The 15634-nt window shown below is 43.4% G+C and overlaps 1 protein-coding gene across 1 annotated transcript in view; it reads left to right on the top strand.

Annotated features, from left to right (window-relative positions):
• Positions 1–9291: 9291 nt before the first annotated feature.
• The window catches only part of lgi2 (leucine rich repeat LGI family member 2), a 57160-nt gene continuing 50817 nt past the window's right edge, over positions 9292–15634 (top strand). Inside the window, exons 1-2 of the mRNA XM_003228524.3 lie at positions 9292–9751; positions 14581–14652. Coding sequence (XP_003228572.1) covers positions 9552–9751; positions 14581–14652 — 272 coding nt within the window. The 5' untranslated portion in view covers positions 9292–9551. The remainder of the gene's footprint in view (positions 9752–14580; positions 14653–15634) is intronic.

Here is a 15634-nt window from a genome sequence, read left to right as displayed (position 1 = left end):
TAAGTTCAAAATTACCAATAACTACTTGTTTAGAAACAGAATCCCAATCCAGTGTGGTTAAACCACTATGTAATCTCTCTGTGAAGGGATCTTGCAGCACCTTAGAAGAAGACGAAATCAGGTTATGCTGCTGATTTAGCTATTTCAGTTAGTCTTTAGAGTGTTACAAGATTCCTTTACATATTGATATTCCAGACTAACACAAAGCCCTAAACTGTTCCGGCCCAGTCTACCTGTCAAAATGTATCTCCCCTTATGAACCATCTCGGAGTCTAAGATCGTCTGGGGAGACCCTGTTCTCGGCTCCATCTCCTTCGCAAGTGCAATTGGTAGGGCCTTCTCAGTGGTGGCCCCTCGGTTGTGGAACTCCCTCCCAAGTGATATTAGATCCGCCCCCTTCCTCCTGGCCTTCAGAAAGAGAATTAAAACTTGGTTTTGGGAGCAGGCCTTTGAGAAATAGTACAGTGCAACAAATTTACTGGAAATCATACAATTGATTATGGAACGGCCATGGACCTTGCCTTTTGATGACGTGTCTCAACATTGGATTGTATCTTAACTATATTTTTATGTATGTTCAATTTTAAGTTAATCTTATGTCATGTTTATGGTTTAGGCCAGGGGTCCCCAAACTTTTAAAACTGGGGGCCAGTTCATGATCCCTCAGACCATTGGAGGGCCGGACTATAGTTGGCCAGGTGATCACCGAGCAATAATAATAATAATAATAATAATAATAATAATAATAATAATAAATTTAGCCCAATCCCTTTCTGCCTTTGTGGACCAAAAGCACAAGCAAAGCACCCCTGACAGATGGCCTCCCAGCCTCAATGTTAATAATAATAATAATAATAATAATAATAATAATAATAATAATAATAATAATAAAGAGGGTTGGAAGAGAACCCTTGGGCCATTTAGCCCAACCCCTTCAGCCTTTGTGCCATGGGGGCTGGATAAATGGCTTCGATGGGCCACATGTGGCCCCTGGGCTGTGCCGTTTGTAAGCCGCCTTGAGTCCCCCCAGGGGTAGAGAAAGGTGAGATATAAATATGGTAAATAAATAAATAAATAAATAAATAAATAAATAAATAAATAAATGTCTTGGAATTGTACTCCCAAGGTAGAGAGTTCTAGAACCTGGAAATAGCAACCACGCTCCTCTTCTGTTCCCACCAGATATATCTATGAACCTGGTGAGACAGAGAGGGGGATTGTCCAAAAGATCTCCAAAGATCTCCGAAAGGGCAGTTTCACACAGGAAAATTATTGCGCTTAAATAGACTGGATTTGAGCCATATGGGGTTTATAAGTTAACAGCAGCACTTTGAATTGTACCCAGAAACAGGTCAGCAGCCAATGGAATCACTGCAACAAAGGAGTTGTGTGCTCCTTGTAGTTAACAATCTGGCTGTTCCTCTTTTGGGACTATTGAAGTTTCTGTGTTCATTTCAAAGGCAGCCTCCATAGAGCATATTACTGTAATTCAAATAAGATTCTGGTCTGAGGTACTATTCTGAAGGAATGCTAACATCCCTTTATTGATCTTAGACCTGACAGTCACTCAAGAAAGAGTCTCAATGAATGTCTGAGAACTTGCAAGGGGTCTGCCATAAAACTGTACAAATATTAAATAGTCTAAAGACTACATTTTATGTTGCTAAAAGACTACTTTGAAGGTAACTATACTGGTATTCAGGGAAAAACCTTTAAAACAGTCTAAATCACTCCCTGAAGCTGCAGCTAATGTCTCCAATGGCGTGAGGGATGAGGAAAAAAAAAAAAAGATAGAGCAAAGGACTGCTTGGTCTTAGAAGTCGCAGATTGCATGCTTCAACATCGACTGTGAGCTGTCACTAAAGTGCTCCCAGCAGGAGTCCCTCAAGATCTTTCAGAACATATTACATTGAACAGCTCTGCGGTCGAAATCCAATCTAAATTACTAACCAGAGGGATCATAACAACTAACCCCTCTTTTTCTTTAGGTTCATGTTAACACATTCTCTGTAATGCTAACGTTTTGAAGCTCTGGCTGGAACAACTATCATTTAAAAAAAGCAAAATTAATTTTAAAATTAGCATTAATTTTACGGTTAACAAATGTAATACTATTTTTTAAAAGTTCTGGTTGGACTATCTCCTTTACTAAAAATATACTGTTGATTTTAGAAAATAAAGTGAATAAGGAGTGCATGGAGTGGGAAAAATAGGTAGAGAGAATTTTTTTCTCCTTTTCTCAAAATATTAGAATCCTCTATGGCAGTGGTTCCAAACCTGTGATCCGTGGACCACTAGTGGTCCCTAAGAACTAAAATATGGTCTCACTGTTACTACACCCTTGCAACGAGCTCAACTGGTCTCGCAAAACTCTCTTATAGTGCCGAGGCAACGGGGATGTCGGGAGGGGAGAGGTTGACTACCCACGAAAGGCACGACAACAAGCCTCCTGACTGCTGCTTCTCCTCCTTCTCCCTCCCTGAGTGGAGCCATTCCATGTGGTGCCTGGGTGCCTTGGTGTCTTCGTTTTTTGGCCTGTTCCTGGGGTTATATGGGGTGCTGATTCAGAAAATTGCACTGGATAAACTACATCAGCTCTGGATTATTAAATATGGTTTTCTGTGGGCAAGCAGATGGTGATTACTGGGTGGCATATATTCTGTATCAGAAAGTAGAGCTGATGTGGTCTGTCCAATGCAATTTTCTGAATCAGCACCCCAGATAATAAAACCAAATACAAAGTTGACCAAAAACTGATTTGTAACCCTTTTGGTACTAATGTTGGAGAGTGGTCCCTGGTCAAAGTGGTCCCTGGTCAAAAAAAAAGTTGGGAACCACTGTTCTAGGATCATCTAGTGAAGTAGGGCAGATTAAATCATATACTTCACCTGACACATAGTTAACTATGGAATTTGCATCCACAAGGTCACTTTTGGTGTGAGAGAATCTGCTGTCTACAGAGACGTTGCCCAGGGGGTGCCCGAATGTGTTACCATTCTGTGGGAGGCTTCTCTTGTGTCCCTGCATGGAAGCTGGGACTGACAGATGGGAGCTCACCCCATCTCGCAGATTCAAATCTTCAGACCTTCAGATCTTAGGTCAGCAGTTCAGCCGGAACAAGGGTTTAACCCATTGCGCCACTGTGGTTCCAATATCAGTGGTGATGATATTTAATTGTTTATATCCCACCATTTCCTCAAGGTCTCAAGATGGTTTATAACAGTTAAAAGAGACATTTAAACAATATATCAATCACAGAAGTTAAGAATATAATTAAACTATCCTTAAAATTAATGCCACTTAAAATATTAACATCTTAGAAACTAAGATCAGGTATAGGCATGTGGCTTATGATAATATATGATGTATATGGTGGAATATGTAGGGTAGTGGTTTGAGTGTTGTACCTTTTGATTCTGGAGATCAGGGTTCAATTCCCCACTCAGACATGGAAATTCACTCGATAACCTTGTGCCAGTCCCAGAAAACCCCATGATAGGTTCACTTTAGGGTTGCCATAAATTGGAAATGACTTGAAGGCACAAAACAATAATGGTATTTGAAAGCAAATACCTTTTCATGGAATGAGTTGCAATTGTATGGAATAAATTGACAAGAAGGAATGGATACAAGATTTTTTTTAAAATGCAAATGACATTGTAACAATTATGCCTCAGTATTTAGAAGTGGTCTACTCTGATTCTTGGGATGTAAAGAACAAAGAAGGGATCCTAACTGTAACCATGTAATCTGAGCTGTTGAAGTCATGCTTGGAACCATAGTGTTGATCTTGTTCCAGTCTTGGCATGACAATTCTCTTGGTTTAGTAAGTTTATAGTGGGGTGAAGATCCAAACTTTGAAGTCATTTGTGGGTATTCTGGCTTGTCAACTCTTGAGTTAACTGCCCTCTCATAGTTTAGAGCAGTGATTTCCATTCTTGTTTGACCAGGGACCACATGACCAAGGACCACATAAGCAGGGATCATTTGACCAGGTACCACTTGATGGGGGACCACTTTCATGAGGGACCACTTGATCAGGGATGATTTTGACCAGGGACTACTTGACTAGGGGACCACTTGACCAGGGACCACTTGACTGTGGACCACTTTGACTAGGGACCACTTTGACCAGGGACCACTTAGACCAGGGACCACTTTCATAAGGGACCACTTGACCAGGGACTATTTGACTGGGGACCACTTGACCAGGGACTATTTGACTGGGGACCACTTTGACCAGGGACTATTTGACTGGGGACCACTTTGATCAGGGACCACTTGACTGGAGACCACTTTGACCAGGGACCATTTTGAACAGGGACTACCTTGACCAGGAACCACTCTCCAACATTAGTACCAAAGGATTACCAATCAATTTTTGGTCAACTTTAGATTCGGTTTGGTATTTTGGGACACTGATTCGGAAAACTGTGTCAACTCTCTTGTAGAGTTAACTGCCCTTTTACAGTTTAGAGCGATGATTCCCAACCTTATTTCGACCAGGGACCACATGACCAGGGACCACTTGACTGGGGATTATTTGACCAGGGACCACTTGACCGGGGACCACTTTCATGAGGGACCATTTTGATCAGGGACCACTTGACCAGGGACTGCCTTGACTAGGGACCACTCTCCAACATTAGTACCAAAAGGGTTATGAATCAATTTTTGGTCAACTTTAGATTCGGTTTGGTATTTTGAGGCGCTGATTCAGAAAACTGCATTGGATAGACCACATCAGCTCTAGTTTCTGACACAGAACATATGCCATCCAGTAGTCGCCATCTGCTCACCCACAGAAAACCATATTTAATAATCTAGAGCTGATTCCCCCCACATGTCTCACAGACTGTATTTTAGGTTTCGTAGCCCACCAGTGGGCCATGGTTTAGAGGAATAAGTTACAACAAAGAAAGTATCCACACCCTGATGCCCTCCAGACATCTTTGGAGGATATGGTTCTGAAGGTCAAAATAGGGCACTGAGGTGACATTGAGCTAATGTGGCCCTGATGCCAAGATCACACCAGCCATTGCTCCCGGTCAAAGTACAAAGTGTGCAAATTGTTCATCAAATATATAGCTATATCAGGTGCCAATTGCATTAGGAGGCTATGTAGCAAAGGCAGTCAGGCATTCTCACAGATTATGCTGTCTGAATCACATGCTGTTCCCTCCTCTGTGTGAATCTGGTTTGTGTGTGAGAACTGGCTTTCTTTTTAGGTTTTGGAAACTGTGGGATAAGGCACAGAATAATAAAATCATAGATCCATAGAGCTGGAGGAGACCAATTTCACTGCACGGTGGTCTCATTTTTGTGCCTATTTATTTTCCAAAATGAAGAGTGGAAAGAAAAATACATGCCTTAGATTTGCCAGTTTTCAGTTATTGTTTTTTTTTTTAAACTGCCTTAACTCTGATAGAGAAGAAGGAAAGAGAGAGAGGAGGCAGAGTCTCAGTCCCAAACAGGTTTGGTTTTTACGGTTTGTGTTGTCGAAGGCTTTCATGGCTGGAATCACTAGGTTGTTGTGAGTTTTCTGGGCCATAGAGCCCAGAAAACTCACAAGAACCCAGTTTTTAGGTTTGTTTGCTTGCTTGCTTGTTTGTTTGTTTGTTTTAAACAGCCTTTCATCTGAGAGAAGAGGGAGAGGAGGAAGGAGAGTCCTAGTGCCAAACATCCATATTAATTATGCCCTGCGACAATTATGTGACTAAAGGCTAGAAATCAATTTTTGAACTGGAAAAGAGGGGTGCGACTATTATGCAATGGTAACTATTATGCACTGAAATACAGCACCTCAAGGGTCATTTCCTCCAATGCTATGCCAAGCTACAGTTATGTTAACCTATTCTTGGCAAATGATTGTCTAACTTCTGTCTACAAATCCCTAAGGAAGGAGCACCCACCACTTTCTAAGATAGTTAGCTCTTAGATAGCTATTAAGCATCAGGAAGTTCTTATGAATATTTGAATGTGACTTAATCAGCGATCATGTCACTCCGTTAACATTCAAGTTGGTATAAATTATAGCTATTGAAATTATTGATAGACATAATAATCATTTCAGTGCTATTTCAAAAAACAAAAACAAAACAACCCTCTACATACAGTTGTTGAATACTTTCCTAGATCCCTCCATTGTTTTGCGGACAGCAGGCTTTTGAAAATTTCTCTCTGTCTTTGACCAGCAAGCATTGTGAGACCCTGCACCTTTTGCTGTATAAACAATTATTATTGTTTTCTGTGGATCTTGTTTGATATTTTTTACATGCCTATATCAATAGATTCAGAGATTTGCATTTGTCTATATTTTCTAGGGGGCCTCCAGTGGCACAGCGGGTTAAACCACTGAGCTGCTGAACTTGCTGACCAAAAGGTCAGCAGTTCGAATCCGGGGAGCGGGGTGAGCTCCCGCTGTTAGCCCCAGCTTCTGCCAACCTAGCAGTTCAAAAACATGCATATGTGAGTAGATCAATAGGTACTGTTCCAGCAGAAAGGTAACAGTGCTCCATGCAGTCATGCTGGCCACATGACCTTGGAGGTGTCTATGGACAATGCTGGCTCTTCAGCTTAGAAATGGAGATGAGCACCAACCCCCAGAGTCGGACACGATTAGATTTCATGTCAGGGAAAATCCTTTACCTTTACCTACCTATATTTTCTAGACAGAGGTAGTACTATTAATGGTCAGCAAAGATGCTTTGATGAAGTAATAAACAACAACAACAAATATAATCAAAGTAAGGACAGAAGCAATTGTTTGGGTAGAATATAGCGGAAACATAATTGTGTTTCCATTGACAAAACAGATCTATCATTTTCTCTGCCAACAGAATTCTGGAATATGATAGTTCTGATTAAGACTATCCTTTGTGCTCTATCTTTCAAGAAAGTCATGGTGGCACTCATGGCTTTCCTGCCTTGTCTCCTTTTATCTTCACATCAGTGATTTGATGTAGATGAGACAAAAAAGGATTGTTTGAGCCAGAGTCACCTGGAGCTTCAAAGCGGAACAGAATTCAAACCCAGGTCTGCCAAGCTGCACTCCACTGTGTTATAAGAAAGATCAGTTATGACCACTGAGTCTTAGTGGCTGTTGTTGAACTTCCATGGCTTCCATGTCATGGGTAAGACACATTGTATTTTACTCCAGACTTTAACGAAGCTATCCCAGGTACTGAACCACATTTCCCCAAATGGGTTCAGCACCTTGGATAGCTCAACGGCAGCAGCAAGCCTTTTCTCTTTCAATCAGCAAGATGCCAAATGGCTGGACTGACCAGAACATACCAGGATAAATACACATCCTACATGTGTGTTACAGACTATTTCTTTTGGAAAGGCATGACTTTTTAGGGACATAACCTTTTGAAAAGTATAGTGTCTAGATCCAGGGAAGTCATGCTACTCCTCTATTGGACATTTGGCAGACCACACCTGGAATACTGTGTCCAATTCTGGGCACTGCAACTGAAGGGAGATGTTGACAAGCTGGAAAGTGTCCAGAGGAGGGAGACTAAAATGATCAAGGGTCTGGAGAACAAGTCCTACGAGGAGCGGCTTAAAGAGCTGGGCATGTTTATCCTGCAGAAGAGAAGGCTGAGAGGAGACATGTTGCTATGTATAAATATGTGAGGGGAAGTCAAAGGGAGGAGGGAACAAGCTTGTTTCCTGCTGCACTGTAGACTAGGACGCGGAATGATGGCTTCAAAACTACAGGAAAGGAGATTTCACCTGAACATTAGAAAGAACTTCCTCAGGAAGACATATTTCCACCATGTCTCCTATATCATCAGATGGGAGCCCCCCCCCCCCCCCCCCCCCGCAAGATCTAACTGCTATTCTGGACCAGAATGAAGAAAGTGGGGCCAGGAAGACATCTTTCCACCATGTTTTCTGTATCAATTTTAACAATATGATATATAATACTCATATTATACTATATTAATATTATAATATATTGTATATACATATAATATTGATAATAATATTATGATGTAATACAATGTATTAATAATAATAATAATACATTATTATTATTGGATATTTATATTATATATAATATTACTAATAAAATTACAATATAGTCGTATAGTACAATATAATAATATATAATGCTTATATAGTGCTTATATTATGCTATACTAGGTAAAGGTAAAGGTTTCCCCTGACGTTAAGTCTAGTCGTGACCGACTCTGGGGTTGGTGCTCATCTCCATTTGTAAGCCGAAGAGCCGGCGTTGTCCACTCACACCGCTCCTGGGGTTTGAACCTGGGTCCTTTTGGTCTGCAAGTTCAGTAGCTCAGCGCTTTAACACACTGTGCCACTAATATAGCATAATATAAGTATAGCATAATATAAACACTATATAAGCATTATATATTATTATATTGTATTATACGGCTATATTGCAATATATTGTATGTATATGTAACTTAGGGGCCCCTGGTGGCAAAGTGTTTTAAAGCGCTGAGCTGCTGAACTTGCAGACCAAAAGGTCCTAGGTTCAAATCCCAGGAGCGGAATGAGCACCAGTTGTTAGCCCCAGCTCCTGCTAACCTAGCAGTTCGAAAAAATGCAAATGTGAGTAGATCAATAGGTACCGCTCCGGCGGGAAGGTAATGTTGCTCCATGCAGTCATCCTGGCCACATGACTTTGGAGGTGTCTACGGACAACGCCAGCTCTTCAGCTTAGAAATGGAGATGAGCACCAACCCTCAGAGTCAGACATGACTGGACTTAACATAAGGGGAAACCTTTACCTTTAAATATAAGTATAGCATAATATAAGCACTATATAACCATTATATATTATTATATTGTACTATATGGAGCCTCCGGTGGCTCAGTGTGTTAAAGCGCTGAGCTGCTGAACTTGCGGACTGAAAGGTCCCAGGTTCAAATCCCGGGAGCGGAATGAGCACCAGTTGTTAGCCCCAGCTCCTGCTAACCTAGCCGTTCGAAAACATGCAAATGTGAGTAGATCAATAGATACCGCTCCGGCGGGAAGGTAATGTTGCTCCATGCAGTCATGCTGGCCACATGGCCTTGGAGGTGTCTATGGACAATGCCGGTTCTTCGGCTTAGAAATGGAGATGAGCAGCAACCCCCAGAGTCAGCCACGACTGGACTTAACATCAGGGGAAACTTTTACCTTTACCTATGATTCTATAAGAGAGCCTGGGTTGGGGGGGGGGGGGCTATTTTTAAGATCTCCCTGACAGTGTAGCCTTTGTTGAATTATTCATGACCAAACAGGGGAGGTGGGGGAAAAAAGGGCCGGTGTGCTGATGTCAGTCAGGAGGAAGGGAAGCAGTGAAACCTCTGCTGCTGCTGCATTGAGAGAGAGAGAGAGAGAGTCAGGCTGAGCGTTAAGGGTGCAGCATGCTGCTTGGCTCTGGTTCCACTGCCAGCCTTTTCAGCAGCAGCAGCAGCAGAAGCATCCTCCTCCTCGGCCGCCGCCTTGCAGGACCAAAAGGCGGGCAGGAGGAAGAGGAAGAGGAGGAGGAGGAGGAGGAGGAGGAGGAGGAGGAGGAGGGAGCAGCATGGCTCGCTTGCCAGTGCCGCTGGGCGCCTGGGGCTGCTTGTGGTTTCTGGCTCTGGCCGTGCCTTGCCTGCTGCAACGCGCCCAGGTGAAGAAGCCCTTCCGTTGCCCGGCCACCTGCAGCAGCTGCACCAAGGAGTCGGTCATCTGCGTCGGATCCGCCGGCGTGCCCCGCAGCCTCCCCGCCGACATCAGCTCCTTGTAAGTCCCCATCCCAGAGAGACAGCCTTGGGCCAGGCAGGGAGAGGCAAGGATTCCCCCAAACCCAGCTCCCACCCATTGTCAACTGTGCATGCTCATTCCATGCACCAAGAGTTGGTGATACTTTCTCTACCAAGACTCTTGCAGCAGAGAGCTTTGGAAAGGTTTGGTTGATGGGACTCAGAGCAACACAACTCAAGTGGCCATAGGTCAGAGTCAGGGTTGTTGCCAAGAAGGTGGGGTGGGTGGGTTAGGGGTTCAACGCCCCCTGAAATTCTTCAGGTTTTTCACTCATGAATTTTAGCCAGTTAACCAAATCCCTGTGGAGCCCCGGTGGCGAAGTGTGTTAAACCACTGAACTGCTGAACTTGCGGACCAAAAGGTCCCAGGTTCAAATCCCGGGAGCGGAATGAATGCCTGCTGTTAGCCCCAGCTCCTGCCAACCTAGCAGTTCGAAAACATGCAAATGTGAGTAGATCAATAGGTACCGCTCCAGCGGGAAGGCTGGACTTGCAGACCTAAAGGTCCCAGATTCAAATCCCAGGAGTGGAATGAGTGCCCGCTGTTAGCCCCAGCTCCTGCCAACCTAGTAGTTCGAAAACATGCAAATGTGAGTAGATCAATAGGTACCGCTCCAGCGGAAAGGCTGAACTTGCAGACCGAAAGGTCCCAGGTTCAAATCCCGGGAGCGGAATGAGCGCCCACTGTTAGCCCCAGCTCCTGCCAACCTAGCAGTTCGAAAACATGCAAATGTGAGTAGATCAATAGGTACCACTCCAGCGGGAAGGCTGAACTTGCAGACCGAAAGGTCCCAGGTTCAAATCCCGGGAGCGGAATGAGCGCCCACTGTTAGCCCAGCTCCTGCCAACCTAGTAGTTCGAAAACATGTAAATGTGAGTAGATCAATAGGTACCGCTCCAGCGGAAAGGCTGAACTTGCAGACCGAAAGGTCCCAGGTTCAAATCCCGGGAGCGGAATGAGCGCCCACTGTTAGCCCCAGATCCTGCCAACCTAGCAGTTCGAAAACATGCAAATGTGAGTAGATCAATAGGTACAGCTCAGGCGGGAAGGCTGAACTTGCAGACCGAAAGGTCCCAGTTCAAATCCGGGAGCGGAATGAGCGCCCACTGTTAGCCCCAGCTCCTGCCAACCTAGCAGTTCGAAAACATGCAAATGTGAGTAGATCAATAGGTACCACTCCAGCGGGAAGGCTGAACTTGCAGACCGAAAGGTCCCAGGTTCAAATCCGGGAGCGGAATGAGCGCCCACTGTTAGCCCCAGCTCCTGCCAACCTAGCAGTTCAAAAACATGCAAATGTGAGTAGATCAATAGGTACCGCTCTGGCGGGAAGGTAATGGTGCTTCATGCAGTCATGCCGGCCAAATGACCTGGAGATGTCTATGGACAATGCCGGCTCTTCGGCTTAGAAATGGAGATGAGCACCAACCCCCAGAGTCGGTCACGACTGGACTTAACATCAGGGGAAACATTTACCTTTACTTAACCAAATCCCCATGAGTGTCCACTGAAGTTTATTTGTCTTGAGTGTCCACTGAAGTTTGTCGATGGAGCCTGATTTCTAAATTATTTTGCATTGAATTGTTGTTTTTTTTCCCAGGCTTTATGGCCATGTCCCAGAAGCATTCTCTCCTGACATTTCGCCTCACAACCTCTGAGGATGCCTGCCATAGATGTGGGCAAAAACGTCAGGAGAGAATGCTTCTGGAACATGACCATACAGCCCGGAAAATACACAACGACCCTGTGATTCTGGCCATGAATGCCTTCGACATCACATTATTTTGCATTATGGAACTAATTTTCATTTTTTATAATAATTTTTATTAGGGTATATCAAATGGTTGACAAATAGGTTAAAAAAAGATGGGTTTGGGTAAGTCCATGGGAAAGTTAGGGGAGAAAGAAGGGGAAGGGACAACAAACTGATTTTCATGATTCGCTTTAAAAAGTTTCAACCCCCCCCCCCTCCCCCCAAAATTTTTGTTTTCTGGCTTTGGCCCTGGAGTCCCCAGAGAGGCAAAGAAAGCCTTTGATATCTAGCTGAGCTTCTTGAGCTTCACTCTTGAGCTGGGACAAGTTGAGTCTTTGGAAATAAAGGGAGGGAGGGAAAGAAACAATAGCTCGAAACTCCTTTATTCTGCATTCCTGGATCTATGTGTTGTCGAAGGCTTTCATGGCCGGAATCACAGGGTTGTTGTGTGTTTTCCAGGCTGAACACTTCTGGAACATGGCCATACAGCCCGGAAAACACACAACAACCCAATTCCTGGATCTGTTTTCTCGGGAGGAGGTCCCACTGTCACCCCTGCTTAGTTTTATTTCACCTGCTTGGTTCTTCTGCCCCTTGCAAAATGCATGAGTAGACATGGAAGTCAACTTTAAAAGAAGGGGGAAAGGGAAAAATTGGATATGTATAAGCAGGGCCATAGCCAGAAAAAAAATTCAGGGGGAGGGTGAAACTTTTTTTTTTTTGCAAATCATGAAGAGTAGATCCATAACACAAAATAATTTAGAAATCAGGTTTCATCAATAAACTTCAGTGGACACTCAAAACAGATAAACTTCAGTGGACACTTATGGAGATTTGATTAACCAGTTAAAATTCATGAGTAAACCAGTTTTTTTAACTTGAAAAATTGTGGGGTGGGGGTTTGAACTCCCTTAGCTACAGCCCTGTGTATTAACCCCTCATCTATGGAACTCCCTTCCCAGTGAAATTAGATTAGCCCCCTCCCTCTGGCCTTTAGGGAAAAAAACAAACTAAAAACATGACTTTGGGATCAGGCTTTTGGTCAGTAATGGGAGCGGTTCAATAATAAACTATAAATTAATGACGACCCAGACTGGCCCTGGAATATGATCTGGATTATGTGATTTTAGCTCTTGTTTTAATGTTATATTTTAATTGGTTGGTCTTAATGTTGTTTATTGATTGATGTGTGTATACATGCGGCATTGAATTGTTTTTGACTTTGAGTCGCCTGCGGGCTTGAGAAAGGCGGGATACTAGTATGGTTAACAAATAAATAATAAATATGTATAAGTTGTAGATAAGTATAGGAATGTAAAGGTTAGGAAAATGGGAATCCTCAGAATGTTATGAGAATATATGGAATTTCTTTTTGTAAAAGTGATTGTGACAATGCTATATATATAATCCTATCTAGCCACACACACATGCACACACACACACATATACACACACATACACTAGCTTGGGTTCCCAGCATTGCCCGGATTATTTGAAAAAGTCAATTATTTTACTTATACAAAATGCATAAGCTTGTGGGTGAACTACAACTCACATCATGCCAGTTAACCCCGAGAAACTCCATCAATACTTAAAGTTTGTTATGTTGGGCAAGTTTGCTCTGGATGCATTATCAGTGTGCTCTCTGGCTGTAGGGTGAACTACAACTCCCACTATGATGAGCCAGTCCCCTCAAACCCCTCCAATAGGTTGGGTTAGTCGTGGGAGATCTGTGTGCCAGGTTTGGTCCAGGTCCATCATTGGTGGAGGTCACAGTTTCCCTGGTTGTGGGTGAACTACAACTCCCAGAAAGGAACGTCGGTTCCCGCCAAATCCCACCAGTAATCAAATTTTGGTATATCAGGTATATGTGCCAAGTTTGGTCCAGATCCATCGGTGTTTGGGTTCACGGTGCTCTCTGGATGTAGGTGAACTACAACTCCCCCAAATCAAGGTGATTTTTCCCCAAAGACCTCCAGTATTTTTTGCTGGGCATGGAGGCTCTGTGTGCCAAGTTTGGTCCAATTCCATCTTTGGTGGAGTTCTCATTGATTTCAGGTGAACTATACATCCTAGTACCTACAACTCCAAAATGTCCAGGCCAATTCCCCTCAAAACTCACCAGTATTCAAATGTGGGCATATCAAGTATCCATGTCAAGTTTGGTCCAGATCCATCATTGTTTGGGTTCATAGTGTGCTCTGGATGTAGGTGAACTACAACTCCCATAAAACCCCTCCAAAGATCTCCAGTATTTTTTGCTGGTCATGGGGGTTCCTGTGTGCCAAATTAGTTCCAGGTCCATCATTGGTGGAGTTCAGAGTGCTCTTAGATTACAGGTGAATTATACATCCCAGTACCTACAACTCCTATAACTGATAGTGAATTCTCCCCAAACCTCTCTAGTACGTTCAGTTGCTGATCAATTTCTTTGTTTGCTGCGTGCCATAGAAAAGAATAGGAAAGGGTTATGGGAGAGGCAGTGGGCAGGGTCATGCAAATTCCACACCAATGGAGAGAATTAAGAACACTGGGATGTCTGTGGTGGAGGAAAAACAGAAAATCTAGGGTGAAATTGTCCCCGAATGAAAGCTTTCACTTGGGTGGTGGGCAGTATGGTGCATGTGGAGGACATTGGTAGGGCTCTTGGATATGTTCACAGTGCTCACTATAACCTGCAATGTCATTGGAGGGAGGGCCATTGGTGTCTCCTGAGTAGTGGGAGCTATGGCTGTTTGTGGAGGTAGACACGCATCTGTGTAAATGGATACCAGGTCCACGTACATACATTTTCACTTTTATTATGTGTGTGGAAAGATGTAGGATGACTTGCTTTGTTGGAAAAAAAATTGGTAGGACTTGATTTGTTGGTGGAGAAACCATATTGATGGTCAGGTTCGGAGTTAAGGGAGGGCAAGGAGTACATGCTGGTTGATGATGAGAGTTGGCATCCCACACGTCCAAAGGGTAAACATTGTGGTTGGCAGTATAATAAAAAGTATTGCAAATGATTCCTCCCTACGGATTCCTCCTGCACTTTTTTTTGTTCCTTTCTCAGGAGCCTGGTAAATGGAACCTTTGCTGAAATTAAAGAAAGGATGTTTTCCCATCTGCCCTCCCTGCAGTTGCTGTAAGTATTACCGTTTAAAAAAAGAATTAAAAGATATCCTTCCAACTTATTTCTGGTTGGAGACATCACTGCATTTTTAAAAAGCTCTTTCAGAATCACAGATTGGAGCCACCTTTGATAGTTAACCTGTGCGATGGAAAACGTTTGGCAATTCTAACTTTGAACAGGAAAGACCACACATAGCAGAGAATGCCGCAAGGAAGCTAGAAGTCAAAAAGTTATACATTCTAAGTACATAGATCCAGTAACGTTGAAATGTGAATATAAAAACCTAACAACTGTAGTAATATACTAAATAGGTGAAGTTTTCTCCTGACATTAAGTCGAGTTGTGTCCGAGTCTGGGAGTTGGTGCTCATCTCCATTTCTAAGCCGAAGAGCCGGCGTTGTTCGTAGATGCCTCCAAGGTCATAATAATAATAATAATAATAATAATAATAATAATAATAATAATAATAATAATAACCCCCCCCCCCCCGCAGGTGCCACCTTGACGTGGTGGGGGGGCTTAACTGCTCCAATGATGACTGAGGGCTGTGCTGGCGGTCGTGTAACTACCGGTAGGTCCAACCAAGCCAGAGAGGCCTCAGCTGAGGAGCAGAACTAAGAGCACCTAACCCATTAGCATTATGGAGAAACAAATCCAAACGAAGTCTATACTGGCTCGGTCGTCGCCCAGGATAAAAAGGACCGCGGTGGATGCTGCTGATTCTGGACATCCATTGACAAGTGGGCTACGGAATCATCAAACCCCAAATGAACAGTCACAGAAGCGGCAGAAATACACAATGCCAGAAAACCGCACAATTATGAAATGCTACTACAAATCTGAACCTCAAAGGCGTGGCTACCAAAAAAGGATGCATCAACTGTGGAAACAAGAGTACCCTGACTCACAGATAACAGAACCCCGACTGGCTGACCAACGAAGATTCATAATCAGAAACAAAGTGTTCAGTGAAGTTGAACTTGAAGAAATCCAG

The sequence above is a fragment of the Anolis carolinensis genome, chromosome 5 (genome assembly GCF_035594765.1).
Source record: "Anolis carolinensis isolate JA03-04 chromosome 5, rAnoCar3.1.pri, whole genome shotgun sequence".
NCBI lineage: Eukaryota > Metazoa > Chordata > Lepidosauria > Squamata > Dactyloidae > Anolis > Anolis carolinensis.
This window is presented reverse-complemented; position numbering and strand designations above follow the sequence as displayed.